At 42.9% G+C, this 24,505-nt stretch overlaps 1 protein-coding gene across 2 annotated transcripts in view; it reads right to left on the bottom strand.

The window, feature by feature from the left end:
• cacna1s.S (calcium channel, voltage-dependent, L type, alpha 1S subunit S homeolog) overlaps positions 1-24,505 on the bottom strand; it is a 136,519-nt gene that overhangs the window by 50,122 nt on the left and 61,892 nt on the right. For both annotated transcript variants that reach the window (XM_018249248.2, XM_018249247.2), the window contains 6 exons: positions 18,691-18,851; positions 11,491-11,716; positions 10,696-10,903; positions 9,690-9,810; positions 1,742-1,856; positions 541-634 (listed from right to left, as the gene is read on the bottom strand). In XM_018249248.2, coding sequence (XP_018104737.1) covers positions 541-634; positions 1,742-1,856; positions 9,690-9,810; positions 10,696-10,903; positions 11,491-11,716; positions 18,691-18,851 — 925 coding nt within the window. The remainder of the gene's footprint in view (positions 1-540; positions 635-1,741; positions 1,857-9,689; positions 9,811-10,695; positions 10,904-11,490; positions 11,717-18,690; positions 18,852-24,505) is intronic.

Below are 24,505 nucleotides of genomic sequence, written 5' to 3'. Positions count from 1 at the left end.
AGTTGCATGGCTAGTTGTCTATTTCGGGGATTTAGTGGTTGAGGAAACCATTCCACACGTATGGAGTAAAATCAAGATTCCAGCTTTATTTGGTAATTAAAACAACAAACAGGAATCTATTACAGATGTACTCCTACCCTATGACATGAACATGTCATAGGGTAGGAGTACATCTGTAATAGATGCCTGTTTGTTGTTTTAATTACCAAATAAAGCTGGAATCTTGATTTTACTCCATAGATGCCTGTTTGTTGTTTTAATTACCAAATAAAGCTGGAATCTTGATTTTACTCCATACGTGTGGAATGGTTTCCTCAACCACTAAATCCCCCACATATGATGTCTACTGGAATGGAGACCAGTATGAGGGAGCCAGCGCACCATTGGGAGTGGACACAGTGGAGAAGTGGCCATGGCACTGGCATGTGAGTTTTCTTTTGTTTGGATCCCTAGTTGTCTATTTCCCCATATATGTTCTTTGATTTTGTCTATACTCTACTATACATAGTACTATACTATTACCATACACTACTTATTTACCTTGGCTGTAGTGGGTATACCTTCACCTTTTGCTTTCAGTTCTAGTTTCTTTGCCAGTAACAATTTTTCTTCTTCTGATTTATCAGGATGAACACTAAAATAAATAAACATCTCATTAGGATATGGGAGAAACGCTTAAATAAGAGTTGTAAGGACCAATGAAAAAGGGAGTTTAGTGCAAAAGTGGACACGCCTACTTCATCTGAGAATACAAAATACACCATTTGAAAATATATTTAAATAAACTTAAATGACTAATGTCCAAAGAGACAACTCTCCACAATATTCTTTCAATGACTTCAAAATGTGTCTCTTCAGTAGGAAAAGCCTACTTGCTTGTCAATTGTCAAAGTGGAACCATATATAATGTTACATATAAGAAAACACAATTGCAAAGCCTCGGTATTTTGTTGCAGATTGCTTACTATTATAAATGTTGAAAAAAATAGTAAATATGAACAAAGCAGCCATACACATGTGCCATACTCTCATTAAATTCCAACAGGAAGCAAACAGTTTCATTTTTGTCAATACATCATTGCATGTGTCATAGAGACAAAACATACTAAATTGATAAGCAACATAAAATCGGAGCTGCACATACCAATGCTCTTGTGGGTGGTTAACTCGTTTATTCAACAATTACCATACACAATAAAACATCAATGATTCTCTTATATAATGAATGTACACTGTACAGAGTGTTATCAAATATGTTGGATGCATTTTAAAGGAGAAGGAAAGGTTAAAACTAAGTAAGCCTTATCAGAAAGGTCCATCTAAATATACCAGTAAACCCCAAAAGTAGTGCTGCTCTGAGTCCCCTGTCAAAAGAAACACTGCATTTCTTTCCTTCTATTGTGTACACATGGGCTTCTGAATCAGACTTCCTGCCTTCAGCTTAAACCTCATTGCCCTGGGCAAGAGCATGCTCAGTTTGCTCCTCTTTCCCCGCCCCCCTCCCTTCTCTACTGTAATCTGAGCCCAGAGCAGGGAGAGACTCAGGCAGGAAGTGATGTCACACCATGTTAATACTGCAGCTCCTATCCTAAACAAACAGAGAGTTTCTAGAGCTATTTACTCAGGTATGGCAAAACATTCTACAGAATAAATATAGCATTCTAGCGTGCACTGTTGTAGCTAATCTATTGGCAATAAAATGCTTCTGTAGCTTTCCTTCTCCTTTAAGCAGCTTACTTACCGAGCTAACTTTTTCCTCTTACGTTCCTCAGCCTTTGCTTTTTGAGCAGATGTGAGGTTTTCTGCCTCTGCTAAATTATCCACTGCAATGGCAAGAAACACATTCAGCAATATATCTATATGAAGCTAAGGATGCAGTACCCATTGACCTATGTGAATCCTATTTTACTTTTTCAAAGTTTTATTAATGAAAACAGAATGAAATAAATCAATGTACAGTTTTTGTTTTTATCATTTTAAACTTTTGTAATAATAATGGTATTTATACAATTGATAAAAATCACTTTGCAGCATCACTGAGTGGTAGAGATGTCGCGAACTGTTCGCCGGCGAACTTGTTCGCGCGAACATCGGGTGTTCGCGCTCGCCGGAAGTTCGCGAACGTCGCGCGACGTTCGCCATTTTGGGTTCGCCATTGTTGGCGCTTTTTTTTGCCCTCTCACCCCAGACCAGCAGGTACATGGCAGCCAATCAGGAAGCTCTCCCCTGGACCACTCCCCTTCCCTATAAAAACCGAAGCCCTGCAGCGTTTTTTCACTCTGCCTGTGTGTGCTGAAGAGATAGTGTAGGGAGAGAGCTGCTGCCTGTTAGTGATTTCAGGGACAGTTGAAAGTTTGCTGGCTAGTAATCGTTTTGATACTGCTCTGTTATTGGAGGGACAGAAGTCTGCAGGGGTTTGAGGGACATTTAAGCTTAGGTAGCTTTGCTGGCTAGTAATCTACCTTCTACTGCAGTGCTCTGTATGTAGCTGCAGTGGGCAGCTGTCCTGCTTCTGATCTCATCTGCTGACTGCTGCAATAACAGTAGTCCTTGTAAGGACTGCTTTTATTTATTTTTTTGTTGTTTTACTACTACTACTACTACTACTATAAGAGCCCAGTGCTATTAGTCTAGCAGTGTTGGGGAGTGGGACTGGTGTGCTAATCTGCTGCTCCTAGTAGTTCAGCAGCACCAACTTTAATTTTTTTTTTTAATATTCATTTTTTTTTTATTTTACTTTTTTTTATTTTACTACCGCTGTAGTAGTGTATAAGTTGACCTTTTAGGCATTATTTGCCCTGTAGGCATTATTTGCACACTGTTTTCTTCAACCCGCCATCTAGCTGTGTGACCTTGTTCACATTCTGTCTAAATATCCATAATATTACCGTCTCCAGAAAAAACACCGGAGTGACTTTTTTCAAGCAGCCATAATATATTTTACGTAATCCGTATCCACCGCTGTAGTAGTGTATACGTTGACCTTGTAGGCATTATTTGCACAGTGTTTTCTTCAACCCGCCATCTAGCTGTGTGAGCTTGTTCACATTTTGTCTAAATATTGATAATATTATCGTCTCTAGAAAAACCACTTGAGTTACTTTTTTTCAAGCAGCATTCATATATTTTACGTAATCCGTATCCACCGCTGTAGTAGTGTATACGTTGACCTTGTAGGCATTATTTGCACACTGTTTTCTTCAACCCGCCATCTAGCTGTGTGACCTTGTTCACATTCTGTCTAAATATCCATAATATTACCGTCTCCAGAAAAAACACCGGAGTGACTTTTTTCAAGCAGCCATAATATATTTTACGTAATCCGTATCCACCGCTGTAGTAGTGTATACGTTGACCTTGTAGGCATTATTTGCACAGTGTTTTCTTCAACCCGCCATCTAGCTGTGTGACCTTGTTCACATTCTGTCTAAATATCCATAATATTACCGTCTCCAGAAAAAACACCGGAGTGACTTTTTTCAAGCAGCCATAATATATTTTACGTAATCCGTATCCACCGCTGTAGTAGTGTATACGTTGACCTTGTAGGCATTATTTGCACAGTGTTTTCTTCAACCCGCCATCTAGCTGTGTGACCTTGTTCACATTCTGTCTAAATATCCATAATATTACCGTCTCCAGAAAAAACACCGGAGTGACTTTTTTCAAGCAGCCATAATATATTTTACGTAATCCGTATCCACCGCTGTAGTAGTGTATACGTTGACCTTGTAGGCATTATTTGCACAGTGTTTTCTTCAACCCGCCATCTAGCTGTGTGACCTTGTTCACATTCTGTCTAAATATCCATAATATTACCGTCTCCAGAAAAAACACCGGAGTGACTTTTTTCAAGCAGCCATAATATATTTTACGTAATCCGTATCCACCGCTGTAGTAGTGTATACGTTGACCTTGTAGGCATTATTTGCACACTGTTTTCTTCAACCCGCCATCTAGCTGTGTGTATTATCGTTTCCAGAAAAACCAACTGAGTTTTTGTTGTTGTTGTTGTTTTTTAAAAAATAATGCCAGGCAAAGGCAGGCCGCCACGCAGAGGCCGTGCTAGGGGCCGTGCTGCTATGCAATCCTGTGGCCCTAGCAAATTGCCCAGTTTTAAAAAGCCAATGACCCTGAACTCCCAAAATGCTGAAGAGGTAGTTGACTGGCTTACACAGCACACCCCATCCTCTACCGTTTCTAACTTTACCACAACATCCTCCTCATCCTCCACTGCTATGGCCACCCCACGTAACACTTCCTCCACCACCGGTGCCCCTTCTTCACTGGGGTCAGAGGAGTTATTTTCCCATGAGTTTCTTGAACTGAGTAATGCGCAACCATTATTGCCAGAAGAAGATGAAGGAGATGAGGACCTTACACCAGATTTAATTCTGGCAGAGAACACGACAGAGATGGACATAATGAGTGATGAGGAGGAGGTCCCCGCTGCTGCTTCCTTCTGTGATGTGTCAGAAGAAATTGATGCATCTGAGGAGAATGATGATGAGGAGATTGATGTTTTGTGGGTGCCTAGTAGAAGAGAGCAAGAGGAGGGTAGTTCAGATGGAGAGACGGAGAGTCAGAGAGGCAGTAGGAGAATAAGACTTAGAAGAAGCAGGGAGGACAGCCCGCAGGGATCAGTAGGGCAACAACATGTATCGGCACCTGTGTTCAGCCGGCCAACGCACCCGCCATTGCCGCCAATGCCGCCAACTTCTACTGTTACCGCCAGATCGCACACTTCCAAAAAGTCAGCAGTGTGGGATTTTTTTAATGTGTGTGCCTCTGACAAAAGCATTGTAATTTGCAATGAGTGCAGTCAGAAACTGAGCCTTGGTAAGCCCAACAGCCACATAGGTACAACTTCTATGCGAAGGCACATGAGCGGCAAGCACAAAGCACTTTGGGAGCAACACCTCAAAGGCAACAGGCAAACTAAAAGCCACACTCCTTCTGGTCCAGCATCTTACTGCTCTACCTCTGCTCTCCTTGACCCGTCTGAACCACCCTCCACTCCGCCTTCCACCTTGACCACCTGTTCCCATTCCCAGTCATCTGCCACCAGCCAAGTTTCTGTGAAGGCCATGTTTGAGCGTAAGAAGCCAATGTCTGACTGTCACCCCCTTGCCCGGCGTCTGACAGCTGGCTTGTCTGCACTCTTAGCCCGCCAGCTTTTACCATACCAGCTGGTGGACTCTGAGGCCTTCCGCAAATTTGTAGCAATTGGGACACCGCAGTGGAAGGTACCCAGCCGCAATTTTTTTTCTAAAAAGGGAATACCACACCTGTACCAACATGTGCAGAGCCAAGTTACCGCATCTCTGTCACTTAGTGTTGGGCCAAAGGTCCATATGACTACTGACGCATGGTCCTCCAAGCATGGTCAGGGCAGGTATGTCACCTACACTGCCCACTGGGTGAACTTGGTAATGGCTGGGAAGCAGGGAATGGGTAGCTCAACAACAACAGTGGAGTTGGTGTCACCGCCACGGATTGCACGCGGTTCTGCCACCACCTCTACTCCTCCATCGCTCTCTACCTCGTCTTCTTCTTCTTCTTACTCTGCTGCTGGGTCCTCCTTCTCCTCCTCCACACCTGTGCACCCCCAGCTCCCCCTAGGCTATTCGACGTGCCAGGTACGCCGTTGTCACGCTGTCTTGGGGATGACGTGCCTGGAAAGCAAAAACCATACCGGATCTGTACTCCTGTCATCTCTGCAGTCACAGGCCGATCGGTGGCTGACCCCACACCAACTGCAGATCGGAAAAGTGGTGTGTGACAATGGAAGCAATCTGTTGGCAGCGTTGAGACTAGGCAATTTAACACATGTGCCCTGCATGGCACATGTGTTAAATTTAATAGTCCAACGTTTTGTCTCCAAGTACCCAGGATTCCAGGACGTTCTCACCCAGTCCAGAAAGGTGTCGGCCCATTTCAGACGTTCCTACACAGCCATGGCACGCCTTGCTGACATTCAGCAGCGCTACAACATGCCAGTCAGGCGTTTGATTTCTGACAGCCAGACTCGCTGGAATTCAACGCTCCTTATGTTGGAACGTCTGCTGCAACAACAAAGGGCCGTCAACGAGTACCTTTTTGAACTGGGTGGTAGGACTGGATCTGCACAGCTGGGGATTTTTTTCCCCCGTTACTGGGTGCTTATGCGCGATGCCTGCAGGCTCATGCGACCTTTTGAAGAGGTGACAAATATGGTCAGTCGCACCGAAGGCACCATCAGCGACCTAATACCCTTCGCTTTATTCCTGGAGCGTGCCGTGCGACGAGTGACAGATGAGGCTGTAGACCAGCGTGACGAGGAGCTGGAAGCGCACGATTTCTGGTCGGAATCACCAGAACGAACCCAGGCACCTGCTGCAACGCAGGGAGAGGTGCCAGAAGTGGAGTCAGAGGAGGAAGGTGGCTTTGTGGAGGAGGAGGAGGAGGACCAACAGGAGCAGGCTTCCCAGGGGGCTAGTGGTGACCTTTTGGGGACCCCTGGTCTTGTACGTGGCTGGGGGGAGGAGACCGTGGATGATGCAGTCCTTGATAATGAGGAAGCGGAGATGGATAGCTCTGCATCCAACCTTGTGAGAATGGGGTCTTTCATGCTGTCATGCCTGTTGAAGGACCCCCGTATCAAGAGGCTTAAGGAGAAGGACCTGTACTGGGTCGCAACGCTACTAGACCCTTGGTACAAGCATAAAGTGTCAGAAATGTTACCAACATACCACAAGTCCGAAAAGATGCGGCATTTACAAACCAGCCTGCAAAACATGTTGTACAATGCTTTTAAGGGTGATGTCACTTCAGGAACTCATCAACATTCCAGGGGCAGAGGTGCCAGTAATCCTGCCACGAGCACACCTGCAAGGACAAAGCCCTTTGGCCAGTCTGTAACGTCAGACATGCAAATGTTTTTCTGTCCAAGGCAGCGCCACAACCCTTCTGGATCCACCCTCAAAGAACGCCTCGACCGGCAGGTAGCGGACTACCTGGCATTAACTGCAGATATCGACACTCTGAGGAGCGATGAACCCCTGGACTACTGGGTGCGCAGGCTTGATCTGTGGCCAGAGCTGTCACAATTTGCCATGAACCTCTTGTCTTGCCCAGCCTCAAGTGTGCTCTCAGAAAGGACCTTCAGTGCAGCAGGAGGGATTGTAACTGAGAAGAGAACTCGCCTAGGTCACAAAAGTGTCGATTACCTGACCTTTATTAAAATGAATGAGGGGTGGATCTCGGAGGGTTACTGCACGCCGGAAGACTTGTTCTGACTTCTATGCAGCTGTCCTTCTCTTCAAGCCTCATGACTCCACACACAGCTGTCCTTTAGCGTCCTCCTCCTCCCTCCGCCACCGTTACAAACTAGGGTGCAAACCCTACTGGTTTAATTTTTTCTGGCCTCTGTGCTTCAGTGGCTGCAACCAAAAAAACTGGGCAAACAATGTCTACAAGGTCAACGTATGGCAAAAAATGACTATTTTCAGCATTTATATGGCATATTTTTTCTGGCAACTGTGCTTCAGTGGCTGCGTCCAAAAAAATGCATATTTTCTGCATTTATATGGCATAATTTTTCTGGCCTCTGTGCTTCAGTGGCTGCAACCAAAAAAATGCATATTTTCAGCATTTATATGGCATAATTTTTCTGGCCTCTGTGCTTCAGTGGCTGCAACCAAAAAAATTTATATTTTCAGCATTTATATGGCATAATTTTTCTGGCCTCTGTGCTTCAGTGGCTGCAACCAAAAAAATGCATATTTTCAGCATTTATATGGCATAATTTTTCTGGCCTCTGTGCTTCAGTGGCTGCAACCAAAAAAATGCATATTTTCAGCATTTATATGGCATAATTTTTCTGGCAACTGTGCTTCAGTGGCTGCGACCAAAAAAATGACTATTTTCAGCATTTATATGGCATATTTTTTCTGGCCTCTGTGCTTCAGTGGCTGCGGCCAAAAAAACTGGGCAAACAATGCCTACAAGGTCAACGACGTTGACCTTGTAGGCATTGTTTGCCCAGTTTTTTTGGCCGCAGCCACTGAAGCACAGAGGCCAGAAAAAATATGCCATATAAATGCTGAAAATAGTCATTTTTTGCCATACGTTGACTCAACGTATATGGCAAAAAATGACTATTTTCAGCATTTATATGGCATATTTTTTCTGGCAACTGTGCTTCAGTGGCTGCGACCAAAAAAACTGGGCAAACAATGCCTACAAGGTCAACGTATGGCAAAAAATGACTATTTTCAGCATTTATATGGCATATTTTTTCTGGCAACTGTGCTTCAGTGGCTGCAACCAAAAAAACTGGGCAAACAATGTCTACAAGGTCAACGTATGGCGAAAAATGACTATTTTCAGCATTTATATGGCATATTTTTTCTGGCAACTGTGCTTCAGTGGCTGCAACCAAAAAAACTGGGCAAACAATGTCTACAAGGTCAACGTATGGCGAAAAATGACTATTTTCAGCATTTATATGGCATATTTTTTCTGGCAACTGTGCTTCAGTGGCTGCGTCCAAAAAAACTGGGCAAACAATGCCTACAAGGTCAACGTATGGCAGTTGTTTAAAGAGAACAGTAGATTACTAGCCAGCAAAGCTACCTAAGCTAAAATGTCCCTCAAATCCCTGCAGACTTCTGTCCCTCCAATACAGAGCAGTATCAAGCAGATTACTAGCCAGCAAACTTACTATCATCTGTCCCTGAAATCACTAACAGCTCTCCCCCTACACTATCTCTTCCAAGCACACACAGGCAGATTTTTCAGATACATTTTTGCCCTTGATCCCCCTCTGGCATGCCACTGTCCAGGTCGTTGCACCCTTTAAACAACTTTAAAATCATTTTTCTGGCCAGAAATTTTTTTTTTAGATGTTAAAGTTCGCCTTCCCATTGAAGTCTATGGGGTTCGCGAACCGTTCGCGAACCGCTCGCGTTTTTGCGCAAGTTCGCGAATATGTTCGCGAACTTTTTTTCCGACGTTCGCTACATCCCTACTGAGTGGTTTGTATTTTTCACTGAATATTTTAATATTGTTTGGAGTTACCCTTTTATACATGTTAACTCCTGAAAATTAATTTATACGTTCTGCATTTTGTACCTAGGTTATGCATGCGCTGACACCTAAATGGAGGGAAAACTCTCTGCTAGAACTTAGAAATTAGCATTTGTGTAAAGGCTCAAGACATCACTGAAACCAGCCCTTTCAGTATTCTCATTATAACCTTCATTCACTCAGGTAGTAGCAAAATTGGAAGAATTATTGTTGCAAAGTTGCCCATCCAAACCACACACAGCACACAACATTATATATGGCAGGATCACAAGACAGCATTTTATACAGTTCCTAACTTTTTTTATTGGCCAATATTGCCTACAAAGATTTGATTTAGACCTGATAAAGCAAATGGCAGAATACTGCATAAATTGAAGACTTAAGTGCTGTGTTTAAAGTTAGGCTACAATATAAGGCCATTCATTTTACAAAGAAATGTGCATATAAAACATACAGCATTTACTGTATATGAAAAATAACAGGGCCCTTTAAACAAAAGCACTGAATATTGCTGAAATAAAGGGGGTTGTAATAACAAATATCATTTGTTATTTGATCATATACAGAGAGAGAGAAGAAATATAGCCATATAACATTTAGCACTCCTATTGAAAGGATACAATTCCCACAGACAAACAAGATAACGAAGTAGATACAGATGAACATTCCAGGGGAAGAAGGACCACCATAGGCCATTATTCCATTATACATGACAGTGTTCCAGTCCTCCCCAGTCAATATCTGACGGAAGGAAAAATATGAAAGACTAATATTATTTTAGGGATACAATTACAGAAGAAAAAAATCTTAATTTTGCATCTGGTGCTATTTTTTAACAGTATGCTTCCTAAAAAAGGTGGTATGCTTACATTAAGCTTAAGACAGTAGGGCCCTTTTTTCTTGTAATTTTGGTTAAATTATTGTAAGACACCTGTTTGTTAGTGGTGTTACTAGTGGTTACCAAAGTGCTGTATAACTTACTGGCAATATAAACTATATTGATGATAAGACCAATGAATATTTTCCCCTGTTTTTTGCAAAAATAAAAAATTGAAAAAAAAAAAAATTAAAAATAAATAGAACCTGTAGTCTAGATCCTACTTCTTTAAATTTTCAGTTGTGAGAGGAAGAAAACTCAAGTAATTCTCTGTATATGAAACTCTATCTTACCTTCCTTATCTATAAGCAATATAAGAACATATGCTGAAAAAAATACATGAAACCGTCTTCTAATAAAAATAGAGTCAGAGTGCTGTTATAACCCTAGACCCTCTACAGAGGCTGCCCATTTGCTCTCCCAAACCGAACCATGGCAGACCCCCAGTACCACCCAATTTCCAATACCTATAATTAAAAAGCAGAGTTAGCGCTGTAGGGTTGCTAGATGCTTGTGATGCTGTTTGTAATTTCCCCAGAAGCCAGATCATTGGAAATACTTACATTGGAAATACTTATATCTAGAGGCACAAGATGGCATCCACAACCCCCACAAAAGTGTCTGATATTCTAAAAAGGACAGTTATGTACCATGAATTAAATAATTTGATAAATCTTAGCAAAGCAACCAAAAGTCCCTTTGTATCCTTTTACAAACTCCTGCTCCTTTGTTACGGACTCTATTGTCACCTGGAAGACAGTGATCAGCGACTGTGGAAAGTTATCAAATGTACTCCTGCGAATCTCTGTATCCTCAAAGTCAAACTTGCCACCAAACATCTGCATTCCAAGCAAAGCAAAGATGATCATGAAGAGGAAAAGCAGAAGGAGAAGAGAAGCAATAGAACGGACAGAGTTGAGAAGAGAAGCCACCAGATTATTTAAGGATGTCCAGTACCTAAAAACAAAGGTGTCAGGATACTTTAGATTTCATGTAACTTCCCCCACTCTATGTAAAATGTGAACTAATAATTAGACTTAAATGTGATAGAGTGAGCTTTGACTGGTTTGTTGTTTACAAAAGTGGAGTGCTGGCCTGGAGACAAATGTAAATAACATTGTTCACTGGTGGACATTTTGAAAGTGCTAAGGAGGGAGGTTTATTAAAGTAATAATGGAGATTTAATAATGCATGATGTAGCAAATAAAGGATTCGGTTTAGAATTCGGCCGGGAATTTTCATTTTTCAGGCCAAACCAAACCTCAAATCTTTAATATGATGTGACTTTTAAATCATATGAACAAAGTAGTTGTGTTTTCTTTCATGTGCACTCTTTCTGTGTTTTCTTTCATGTGGCGATTCTTTTTAACTGTGCCATGCCCTAATTTGCACTCTGGTATGGTTCAGGATTCAGCCGAATCCTGAATAGTCTTGAATCCTGCATCTCTACTTATTAACCTCCATTAAAATGTCCATGTGTGTAAATGTTTTACTCTGTGTATCACTGTGTTTATCACATGCACATAGAATCAATATTTTCTTACCGTGTTATCTTGAAGATTCTCAATAATCTAATACAACGGAGGACCGATATTCCAAGAGGAGACATAATGTTGCTGGAGACCAGCAAAATCTCTAGAATACCAGTACACACCACAAAGCAGTCAAATCGATTAAAAAGTGACATAAAGTATGATCGAAAGCCCAAGGCATATATCTTCAGTATCATCTCTAAAGTGAACATTGCCAAAAGTACTTGATTTGCGGTATCTGCAAAAAGATAAAAATTGTGAAGTATTGACATCTGCTATGTTAAGCAAATCTCCACTATAAAAATTAAATGATCTTGTTAAATGTTACCAATTTATAAAAGTTTGGTTTAGACACAGCGACATGCCAATTACCTATTGCAATCACACTCTCTGTTCTAGGGATGCAGCCCCCCCCTTAGACCTGCTCTGACATGAAAAGTTAAGCATGGGTTGGGTAGAGGGGGGGGGGGTCACAGCAGGGAGGCTGCCTCTTAATGCACTAAACAAGTTTAAATAGTAAGTTACTGGGGTTAGTTCCAGGCATGCAGCCCGATTGTCTTGCACAGTCCTGGTAAGCCTAGTAGCCAGGACTTTAGCATCTGTATTTATGAGGGATATTGGACGATATGAACTACAGACTGTTGGATCTCAGCCTGTCTTTGGAATAACCACTATGAAGGCTTAAAGGATGGCGGGAGTGAGTGGGAGTCCCAAGCCGCTTGAAAAGTTTCTAAGAGGCGAGGGACTATTGTTCGGGCCTGTGATTTATACCAGTCGGAGGGGGGGAAGCCCATCTAACCCAGGGGTTTTATTGCTCAGGAGTGTCTTGGTTGGCCATTTTGATTTCCTCAGCCTTTATGGGCAGGTCAAGTCAGGCTCTTTCTGCTGGGGATAGTATGGGTATTGGTATGGGGTCGAGGAACTGATGCAGCTGGGATGGTGAAAATGTAGTGGAGGAGATATAGAGTTTCCTATAGTATTTGGCAAATACTTCAGCTATTGAGTGTGTTTCGTAAATCATTTGGCCCCCCTCAGACTGGATACGGTGATGGCCGCAGATGGCTGCTGTTGTTTTGCCAAAAAGGCCAGTGTTTTTCTGCTTTTGTTCCCTTTGTCAAAGATTCATTGGAAGCTATATAGTAGGGCTTTATTTGTGATGGAGGTGGACTCCCTAGCCAGTGCTGCCTCTGCTTGCCTCACCTCCTCCTCCAGTGGCTGTGGTAGGATGATTGAAGTGATGTTGTTGTGCCTGCGTTAATCGTGTCTCAAATCTGGTGACTGCTTCTCTGGCCTTTGACCTAGCCTGTGCCACTGAGGCCACTAAAAAGCCCCGGGCAGCTTCTTTGAAGGCATCCCATACCATTCCTTGTGTAGCTGTTCCTTGATTACTTAATCAAGGAAGTGAAGTTGTTGGGCCTCACCTAAGCCATAGGGGAGTTATATAGCAGTTTGATCCACTGTTTGCCCAGGCCAAACCTATGTAGTGCTTCCCAAAGGTAGTTCCACTTATTAAGAATACTGGGAACATTCTCAGTATTCTTAAAAAGCTTTTGTGTGTGGCTCAGGATGTTTGAGCCACAGGGGTCTCATAGTCTATCTGGGGGAGAGGGGAGAATGATCTGATAGGGATTGGCGTAAGTAAGAAACCTGTTCAATTAGTGGGAGCATGTCTGTTGAAGTAAAAGCCGGGTCTATCCTGGAGAAGGTTTTGTGAGCCTGACGAGTGGCAGGCGTATGTTTTATTGTCAGGATGTTTCCAGCGCCAGACATTTGTTAGGCCCTTAAGAGTCTGCCCAATGTGATAGGTTTGTGGGCCCAGTGGATGCCTATCCCAAGTCAGGTCCATGACCCAATTCATATTTCCCAGTATATAAGTTGGTGCAGGAGACAGGTTGGTCCGTTTTTTCCCTATAAGTTCAAGAACAGCCATATTAAATGGGGGTGGAACATATATGTTAACAATTATCAATGGTTTATTAGCGATAAGGCATGACATTATCATAAATCTGTTATAATGGTCAGTACTCAAGTGCAGCAGCTTGAAGGGTAGGTTTTTCCTTATCAATACAGATACTCCTCTAGAGTGGGAGAAGAAGGTCCCGTAAAAGGCCCAGCCCACCCTGCAGCTGTATAGAAGAGGTTAATCATGTAGCTGGTATGTTATCTCCTGTGTGCATCAGGGAGGGCAAGTGGTTCCACATCTTAAATCTTAGGCCGTAGTCGGGTCAGCCTAGTGTAAAAGGTGTGGTTCCCTTATTCCTATGGCTTGGGAAATGTCAGTGTCATCATTAAGGCAAAAGTGGTAGCGGGGGCGCTCCCCATGTAGGGGAGGGCCAGACAGTGCACCCTGTAGTTTATGTATAGACCAAGCTGGTACTACGTATCAGGGTGCATGATGCAGGTCAGGGCTGAGACAAATAGTCTAACGGAGAACATAGGTCAGAGATAGGAAGTGTATCAACCAGACCATACAGTGTACCTACTCCTAGCGAGGGCTGGCAGGTGGTGACCGTCGCTCTCTCAGAGGGGCATGTTGTTCATCTGTGTCTTCTGGTGATTCAAAAAAGCTTGTGGTGGCGCAGTCTTGCATTGAATGGCAGAGAAGTCCGGATACAGAGAGATTGTGGTGCCATTGTGTAGGATCGGGCCTTTGAGCCTTGCTGCTCTCAGCACCACATCTCTGTCTCTGGCCTAGGGGGGACTCTGTGGGCTCTTTCCACTACAAACATTAATGAGAACGTGTCCACCCCCAATACCTCCTATAGCCATTTAGTGATAAAGGCTTCTGGATGTTGGCCTTCCATTCTCTCGGGGAGCCTCACAATTCGAATGTTACTCCTCCTTAGCCTATTCTCGAAGTCCTCAGTTTTATACATAAGCACTTGAATTTGTTGTTTCACTGTGGGCATGGAGTTGTGTAGGGTGTTCACTGTGTCTTCGAGAGATTTTCCACTTCAATGGTACGGTATCTCAGGTTCTGAAGATTTTGTCGTAGGAGGGATAGGTTAATCTTGATCCCTTCCAGTTGTGAAGTGTTGGCCGCCTTGCTTTCTTTAATGGCTTATAGGGATGCACCGAATCCAGGATTCGGTTCGGGATTCGGCCAGGATTCAGCCTTTTTCAGCAGGATTCGGATTCGGCCAAATCCTTCTGCCTGGCTGAACCGAATCCTAATTTGCATATGCAAATTAGGGGTGGGAGGGAAACCGCGTGACTTTTTGTCCCAAAACGAGGTAAGTAAGTAAAAAAAATTTCCCCTTCCCATCCCTAATTTGCATATGTAAATTAGGGTTTGGATTCGGTTCGGTATTCGGCCGAATCTTTCACAAAGGATTCGGGGGTTTAGCCGAATCCAAAATAGTGTATTCGGTGCAGCCCTAATGGCTTCTAACAGATCCTCCACTGTGGGTTCGGCAGGCTCTGGACCAAGAGAGGGGCCAGGGGACTCTGACGCAGAAGATTGGCAGGAGTTTTCGTCTGGTGGGACTTGGCTGGGTAAGTGTGCATATTTTAAGGCGAGTTGCATCCTTCGATCTGGCTCGTTTTCATGTTTGCCCATGGTTGCGTTCACCAGGAATAGTTAGTGTATAGGATGTGGAACTGGAAGACTGCCAGGAGGCTTCTACCTCATTCGTCTGGTGCCGTCTTCCAGACATGCAAGGGCGTCTGCTTTCTGATTATTGTTTGGTATGGTAGTCACAATGGTTCTTTTGTGGGCCTACTCAGGGATAAAGCAGGTGAGCATGGCTCTGTAAATGGCAGCTGATTCAGGTTAACTGTCTGCCCTATTGGTGCTGGGTGTTTTCAGACCCTGCTCTTGGGTGTGAGGGTATCGCAGTCTCCCTTGGGTTAGGGTGCTTATAGGCCTAGCAGTTGGCTGTGTGTTCAGAGCCCCTTTCACAGTGTTTGCTTTGCTGGGCCTGGTTGTGGGGGTCCGGAATCTGGCTTCCTGGGGTTTAAAGGAGGGCGCCCCAGGGTCCAGGGCTCACTCACCCAAATTTGCACCCTCTCAGGGCTCCTCCTGTGGTCTGGGTCTCCTGCTTAAGCTTGGAGCGGAGGATTGGGCGCTCCAGTGCGGCCGCGGTTCGGGGATGCGCTTACGCGAGTCCCTGGCTTCTGATGCCTGGCTAGGCCGCAAAGTATTTCTGCACTCCGGAGGAGCTGGGAGGCTGGTTTTGGATCTGGAGGGCAGCAGTTGGCACATTTTTTTGACCACGCCTATTTTTGTGGCTATACCCCCTAATTACTATGTTCATTTTACAACATTTGGCAGGTTATGAAGTTTGAACACATTTCTGTTTTTTTTTTCAGTTATTATAGTTTTGCTAATAAAGGTGAAGTGCGCTTTAAGCTGTGAGTCTAACCTTTCCCAAGGGACCTGTTATCTAATATTGTTACAATTACTAATTTGCTTATCTGAAATTGTTACAAACGTTTCCAAGTGCACCTAGTGGCTGTTCTGGGCTCTGTGCCAAAAGCCAATTAAGTTAGGAAATTGTTTTTTTTTCTGGCTGTTCAGTGCAGAGAAAAAGGGGACTGCAGGTTGAGCTGTCAAAATAAGAGACTGTCCCTCTAAAAACAGGACAGTTGGGAGGTATGTAAGTGGCCTTTATTTTACACACTTACTGTATATACACTTAAATATATTACATACATTTATACACTTACATACATATTTTAGTAAAAAAAAAATTTTCTTGCATTTTTTATTTTACACTTATATGCACTTATATACACACTTACACACGGTCACACAATTTTTGGAAGCGTACACACATTTTATTTTTTTTTCATTTTACCAATTTGTGTTTTTTTTACCCCTAAAAACTGTTTATTTTGGCAGTGGGACTATTGGATAATCTATGTTGGCCACTACTTACACTGTCGGATCAGTTATTTTGTTATTTTATTGATTTACACAATTTTTGTGGTTTTATTGCAAGTATATCACTTATTTGCATTATTGTTCCTTATGTATTATAGTATAGTTTCGATGTTTGGTGCTTTGGTATAGAAAGATGTATTTTATCTTGTTTGATCTGTCAGGGTATGTAACTTAACAAATAAATGGGTTTCTGGGGGTCTTTTACAGTTTAGGGGTCTTATGGCACATAACGCACAGTTGCGGCTCTGTTTTCAGCAGCTGAGTTGGCCAGCGTGAAAATTCATATGCACGTTTTTCATTTAGGGTCTGTACATACCACATACTTTGGTAAATCTATGCATATCATGCATCAAACTATTCGGTAGACCTCTGACAACCATATTTAAGGTGATTTTTCTTTGTTTGTAAAACATTGTGTGAGATAAATGCGCCAAACCAACTTTTTAGGAGATTTTCAGAAAAGCTTTTGTGTAGAAAGACTTCTTTATCTTTGTTGGATTCGTAAGAATGTGTGCTTCCAAAAATATATGGTTTTGGGGGGTCTTTGTGCCGTTAGGATGGTCTTGTGGCACATAAAACTAAGTCACAGACCTTTGTTCATAGAAGGAGAATCGGCAGCCAACAAAATTCATATACGCTATTTTTATTTGGGGTCCGCATATGCCAGCTGTTTTGGTATATCTATGCATATTGGGCATCAAACTGTTTAGTAGACACTTGGCTTCAATATTTAGGGTGTTTTACAATTGTATGTAAGAAATTGGGTGAGATAAATGTGGCCAATTGCAATATTTTAGGCGGTTTTCAGAGATATAAAAACCGCTGCCTTTATCACCAAATTTAGGAAAGGTTTGCAGATCGATGCTTTGGAGTAGAAATTCGTGCATACACAATTTGGATCCAGGAGAATGTGTACTTTCCAGAAAATATATATGGTTTTCTGGGGTGAACATACTTTTTTCTACTTTTGCCCCCCACAAAACTATATAAATGTGTTGATTTTGCAGTACCTGAAATGAAAGACCAATTGGGTGGGAGGGGGTCTTCCTTTTGTGGCCCCTATATGCCACGTGCTTAAATAAACCTATACATATTGGACATAAAACTGTTCAGAGGACCCCAGGCTTTCATATTTGTGGTGATTTGTCATGATACCTAAAAGTATTGTGGAAATACGATGCTGCAGGTTGGAAATTTTGAGGTGATTTTTGGAAATGTCACCAAAATCGTCAAATTTAGGAAAGGTTTGCAGCTTGGTGCTTTGGAGTAATAAGACATGCATACTCAAATTTGGATTCGGGAGAATGTGTACTTTCCGAAAATATATGGTTTTCTGGGGTGAACGTACTTTTTTCTACCTTTGTTCCCCCCCCCCCAAAAAACTATGTAAATGTGTTGATTTTGCAGTATCTGGAATTACAGAACTGATAGCTCAAATGGGGTGTCTACATTTTGGATCCCCTATATGCCACATGCTTAGGTAAACCTGTACTTATTGGGCATCAAACTGTTCAGTGGACTAATGATGTGTGGGAGATATGATGCTGTAGATTGGAAGCTTTGAGGTTATTTTTCTAAAAATTCACCAATATCTATAAAAAATTATAACTTTAGGAAAGAATTGCAACTTGGTAGTTTGGCGTACATAGATATATTTACCCATTTTTGATTTGCCAGAATCTGCACTTCTTTACATATACGACATTTATACTACATTTCTTTACATATACCACTCGTGTTATTTGTATTCGCTGAGTGTGCGAACAGACAAACTAAAAGACCACCCAGGAAAGACCCTTAAATGGAAAGAGTACAAAATGTCTAAAAACTGCTTGGCAGTAGTTGTTCGCATTTAGTACAAATCGGCTGGCAGGGAAAGGGTTAAAGGACCAGTAATATCAAAATATTTTTTAAAAAATGTTAGTATACATCGAAAAAAACCCACCAAGACAAATGAAACTTTAAAATCGCAAAGTCTTTATTAAGAAATAACTTACCGAAACTCTGCTGATCCGGATTTGAGTGCGGTTGCTACAAATTGACTATATATATAGATATATATAGATATATATCTATATATATATATATATATATAGATATATATATATATATATAGATATATAGATATATATATATATATATATATATATATATATATATATATATATAGATATATATATATATAGATATAGATATATAGATAGATATATAGATAGATATATAGATAGATATGCATATGTAGCCTACAAGTTATACCTCTGCAGAGAGCATAGAATAGTAGATGGAAAGAGCATAATGTGTAGAAATTTAAAAATTATATGGCTTACCCTGAGCTTTAGTCAACCATTCTGGCTGGTTGTGATGCTCTGTTGCTATCGTAACAGTGTTAAGTAAGATGATAAGGATAACAAACCAGTAGAAAAATCTAGATTTCACAAGAGCTCGACACTTCCTGCGCAGGAGTCGGTGCCAGTGACGCCATTGTTTCCTATAGGTACAAGAAAATCCACTGATTTTGTGTATATATAATGTTAACAGCACATAATTGAAATTATTTGTTTTAAATAAAATAATGTAATCAACACTGTTGTACTGGAATTCACAATATTTGCAAACAAGAATATAATATCTACATGTAAGGAACTTTTTGTATCAGGTTTTACATAGTGGAAGTAACATAGTGTGTGAGGTTATAAGAATAAGGGATTTGATCAGTGCACATTACTGTTCCCGTTTCACTAGTAACCTAGTGTCTATGCAAGTGCTTAGATATGGGATTCAATAGTCATTGACAGTTAGATTCAATATATCTCATAGGTATTTTCCTAAAAGATATATTAGAGCTTATTCAAATAAATGATTCCAAAACAAACAAAATCTAACAAAATAACTGCCTTTTGCACAAATCCTGCATGTAGAGAGTAATGATTTCAGATGATTTAAATATAGTGAGCTCTAATACATCTTCTAGGCAAAAGGTATAAGATATATTGGATTTAACTGTCCATGACTATCTGACACCCAACTGCTGCATGAAGAGAGGATGAAGAGAAACAGATGCCGAGAGAGGAATAGGGAACATAAACTTGATTATTTCAGAAACAGTACAGAATATTTAATTGATTGTATTTAGAAAGTTTCATATTTCAGTGTAATGAAGCTTATCTTAAATTATCATATTCACAACAGTTCCCCTTAAGTTATCGAGATCCAAATTACAGCAAGAGCTCTTATCGAAAAAGCCCCAGGTCCCAAGCATTTTGGATAACAGATCCCATAACAGATAACATATCCCAACATGGGTCTTTAGTTCCAAAATTATAATTATAAAACTGATGTCACCAAATTATGTCAGGGTAAACCATATATGATGACTACTTATTTACCTCATTTTCAAAGTGTCTCTTGACCTGGGCATTGGTCTCAGTCACATGGCCAAAAGTGGGGGAAGATTAAGCCAGTGAAACCATTGTTGTGGTTTTGACCATGTATATTTTATAAAAGGTTATGGCTGAGGGAGGATAAAGCCCAGTGATTAAGACCAATGTCCAGGTCAGGAGACCATGCAGGAAGGTGCTAGCCTGTGAAAATAACCAGAGTTTAATAGTTAAGATGACAATATTTCTTTTGTCAATACCATGACATAATATGGTAGTGTGAGGAGTGCGGTCCAGTGCGTCCTCCCTCGCCGGCGTCCACTCCAAGATGGCGGCGCCCAGGGCGGGCCACGTGGGTCTTCCTCTTCGGCGCCTCGCCTGGACGCGGCGGATTTGCGCCTGCGCGAAGACGCCAGCGCGAAGACACCAGCGCGAAGACGCCAGCGCCAAAACGTACAGCGTCAACACGCAGCATCAGCACGCAATGCATGACGTCACTGCGCACGTTTTGGCGCCAAAGAATTGTTTAAATGCCCATTTGTCACTCTCTGCCTTTGCCCGTGAATAGGTTCTACTTCATTGTGTTCCTGGGTGCTATTATCGTGTTTGGATTCTTGTTATTTGACCTCTGCCTGTTCCTGTTTACGACTACCTGCTGCCTGAACTGATCTCCTGCCTGGCTGACTACTCTTTCTCTTGATCCCTTCCTGTACTGCGAATTTTGGTGTGTAACCTGCCAGCTTCCTCCTTGGTCCGACACTTCAAACTGAGCCTTCGGGCCTGACAGTATTCACGGGCCATGGACCCTTCCGAGGAAGCTCAACCCCTACCCGACTTCGGAAGAGCTTTTCGTGGGCTGGCTTCTCGCATGGAGTCTTACGAGGCCCAGCAGACTCATTTTGGCCAAGCCTTGGAGGCCATTCTGGACAAGCTGTCGATCAATCCTCCAGCGTCCGCTGCTGTGGCTGCTCCACTTGCTGTGCCTTTACCTGCTTCCAATCCTGAGCCTAAGGTACCTGCTCTACCTCTCTACAGCGGAGACCCCCAGGCTTGTCGGGGTTTCATTAATCAGTGCCTGATACAATTTGAACTTCAGCCTTCACTATATGTATCTGAGCGAGCTAAAGTGGGGTTCGTCATCTCCCGTCTTCATGGGAAAGCATTGGAATGGGCATCGCCCTTATGGGAGAAGAATTCCCCGCTCATTCAGGACTGTAACTCCTTTCTCCAGTCTTTTCGGACCATCTTTGATGCTCCAGGCCGAGTTACCACTGCCTCTTCCCGTCTGCTGCAAATCCGCCAAGGGAGTCGTTCTGTCAGTGAATATGCGATTGACTTCCGTACCATTGCAGCCGAAACAAACTGGAACAATGACTCTTATCATGCGGCTTTTTACTAGGGGCTCTCCATTCGTCTCAAAGATGATTTGGTCTCCCGCGATATCCCGGAGCTGTTGGAAGATCTCATCGCTCTGGCTATTAAGATTGATACTCGAATGCGGGAACACCAATCCGACAGGGAGAGGAGCAAGAAATTCCAGCCACAGTTGGCTCCACGATTTCAGAGACCACTGCTTCCTGGTATTCCTGCTCCAGTTCCGTCTACCTCCTCGGAGGAGCCTATGCAAATTGGCGGAGCCCGCTTATCCGAAGAGGAGAAGATGCGCAGACGCACAGCCGGGTTGTGCCTATATTGCGGAGGCAAGGCCCATTTCGCCTTTAATTGTCCAGTGAAGCAGGGAAACTTCCGTGCCTAGGTAAGTTTGGGGAGACTCACCTGGGCGGAATTGTTCCTTCTCCCCATCAAACTCCTCATCGATTTTTGCTTCCTGTGCAGCTTCAAGTCTCGCCCAAGAGAATTTCGACCCAAGCTTTTCTGGATTCTGGCGCTGCTGGGAACTTCCTTGACCACTCCTTCGCCATCCTTCACAGCATCCCTCTCCTGTCCTTGACAACCCCTCTTCGAGTCCTGGCAATTGATGACAGACCACTCTCCACAGCGTTCATCTCTCATGCCACACAAGAACTGTCTGTTACTGTTGGAGCCATGCATGTTGAGAGACTTTCCTTCCTCATTATTAACTGTCCTTCCACACCTATAGTCCTGGGGTTGCCCTGGCTTCAGCTCCACAATCCGACCATCAATTGGGTTGAAAGCCAGATTTCCCATTGGAGCCATTTTTGCCAGCAGAACTGTTTAAATTCTAATACAATACAGAAATTATCCTCTGTTTCAATAAATCCTCACTCTCTTCCTCCAGCATACCAAGACTTTTGTGATGTGTTTTCTAAAAAATCTGCCGAAACCCTTCCCCCTCACCGGCCCTATGATTGCCCCATTGACCTTCTCCCTGGCACCATGCCTCCTCGTGGCCGTACCTACCCTCTGTCTCCATCGGAAACCAGAGCCATGAAGGACTACATTCAAGAAAACCTGCAACGCGGTTTCATTCGTCCTTCTTCCTCCCCTGCCGGAGCTGGATTCTTCTTTGTAGAGAAGAAAGACGGCACTCTTCGACCTTGTATCGATTATCGGGGTCTCAATAAAATCACTTCAAAGAATCGGTACCCGCTACCTCTTATTACTGAGCTCTTCGACCAACTCAAAGGAGCACGTATTTTCACCAAGCTGGATCTCAGAGGTGCATACAATCTGATCAGAATCAGAATGGAAGACCGCTTTTAATACCCGAGACGGTCACTATGAGTATCTTGTCATGCTGTTCGGGCTCTGCAACGCGCCCGCGGTCTTCCAGGAGTTTGTTAATGACATTTTTAGGGATTTACTTGGTGTTTATGTGGTCGTCTATTTAGATGATATACTCATCTTCTCCCGTTCCTTGGTTATATAATTTCTTCTCTGGGCTTTGAAATGGATCCGGTCAAGATTGCCGCCATTCAAGAATGGCCGCTTCCTACTAGCACCAAATCCATACAGCGGTTCATCGGCTTTGCCAATTATTATAGGCAGTTCATCAAAGGCTTCTCTTCCAGAATTTCCCCTATTTTGGCTCTCATCCGCAAAGGTGGGAAACCCGACTGCTGGTCTTCACAAGCCAAGGAAGCATTTGAGTCTCTGAAAAGATCCTTTTCTTCTGCTCCTGTTCTGAAACATCCCGACCCCCAGCTTCCTTTCTTCATTGAAGTGGACGCCTCCGATATAGGAGCTGGGGCAGTACTTTCCCAAAGGCAACTTAGTGATGGAAAGCTCCACCCGTGTGCATTCTTTTCAAAAAAATTCTCCCCGCCTGAACGAAATTACGATGTGGGCAACAGAGAACTTTTGGCAGTAAAATTGGCACTTGAAGAATGGAGACATCTTTTGGAAGTCTCAACGATTCCTGTGACGATATTCACAGATCATAAGAACTTAGAATATATTCAAGCTCTTAAACGTCTCAATCCCAGACAGGCTTGGTGGGCCCTTTTCTACTCTCGTTTTAATTTCTTCATCACTTTCCGTCCCGGTTCCAGAAATAAAAAAGCTGCGCCTTGTCCAGAAGTTTTTCCCCGGAAGACTCATGTTTTCTAGACGATGATCCCATCGTTCCTCCAGCAAAGATTGTGGCTGCTTTATTTCCTTCCATGGCATCACAGATCCTGTCGGCACAGTCCTCTGCACCGCCTGATACACCGTTGGGTGTGGCCTTTGTACCCCCGGATCTTCACCAGACAATTCTTCGTCAGTCCCACAGTTCTAAACAAGCCGGTCATCCCGGAATCAAGAAAACGACTGAATTATTGTCTCGTCTGGTTTGGTGGCCTTCTCTACGAAGAGATGTCAAAGACTTTGTATCTTCCTGTTCTGTGTGTGCTGCCTCGAAATCCAGTCATTCCTCTCCTGTGGGGTTATTATTACCTCTGCCTATTCCCGCTCGACCTTGGACACGTCTGGCCATGGATTTTATTGTGGAGCTTTCACCATCCCGTGGTTACACGGTCATCTGGGTTGTAATCGACAGATTCAGTAAAATGGCCCATTTCATTCCTCTCCGCAAATTACCTTCTGCTGTTGAACTCTCAAAATTATTCATTCAACATATTTTTCGTCTCCATGGTTTTCCCGCTGAAATTGTTTCCGACAGAGGTTCACAATTTGTTTCGAAGTTTTGGAGATCCTTATGCAAGTCCCTCAACATCTCTCTACAGTTTTCATCTGCGTATCACCCTCAGTCCAACGGTGCCTCTGAACGCGTCAATCAAGCACTAGAACAATTCTTAAGATGCCATATTTCGTTGTGTCAGGATGATTGGGCTGACCTTCTTCCTTGGGCAGAATTTGCTCACAATAACTCTCTGCATGATTCTTCCGAGAGATCCCCTTTTTTTTGTGTGTCAGCATCCTTTGGCTTTCCCACAAGACTTCCTTCTCTCCAATGTACCTGCAGCCAATGATCAAATGGCTCATATGTCTGCAATTTGGCAAGCTACTAAAACCAATCTAGAGAAGAGTTCTATTGCTCAAAAGACTTTTGCCGACAAAAGGTGGATTCCTCCTCCCCCATATGCTATTGGGGATAAAGTATGGCTTTCCACTAGGAACATCCATCTCAAGGTTCCTTCAGCTAAATTGGGTCCCAAGTTCATCGGTCCTTTCCCCATAATTGAACTTATTAATCCTGTAGCGGTTCGTCTACAACTTCCACCCGAGATGCGGATACCTAATGTGTTCCATGTGTCCCTTCTTAAACCTGCTTTAATCTACCATTCTTCGTCCTTTCCTGCTCCAGTTTCCATGGACGTCATCTCGAATTCGAAGTGGAAAA

The sequence above is a fragment of the Xenopus laevis genome, chromosome 2S (genome assembly GCF_017654675.1).
Source record: "Xenopus laevis strain J_2021 chromosome 2S, Xenopus_laevis_v10.1, whole genome shotgun sequence".
Classification (NCBI taxonomy): Eukaryota; Metazoa; Chordata; class Amphibia; order Anura; family Pipidae; genus Xenopus; species Xenopus laevis.
This window is presented reverse-complemented; position numbering and strand designations above follow the sequence as displayed.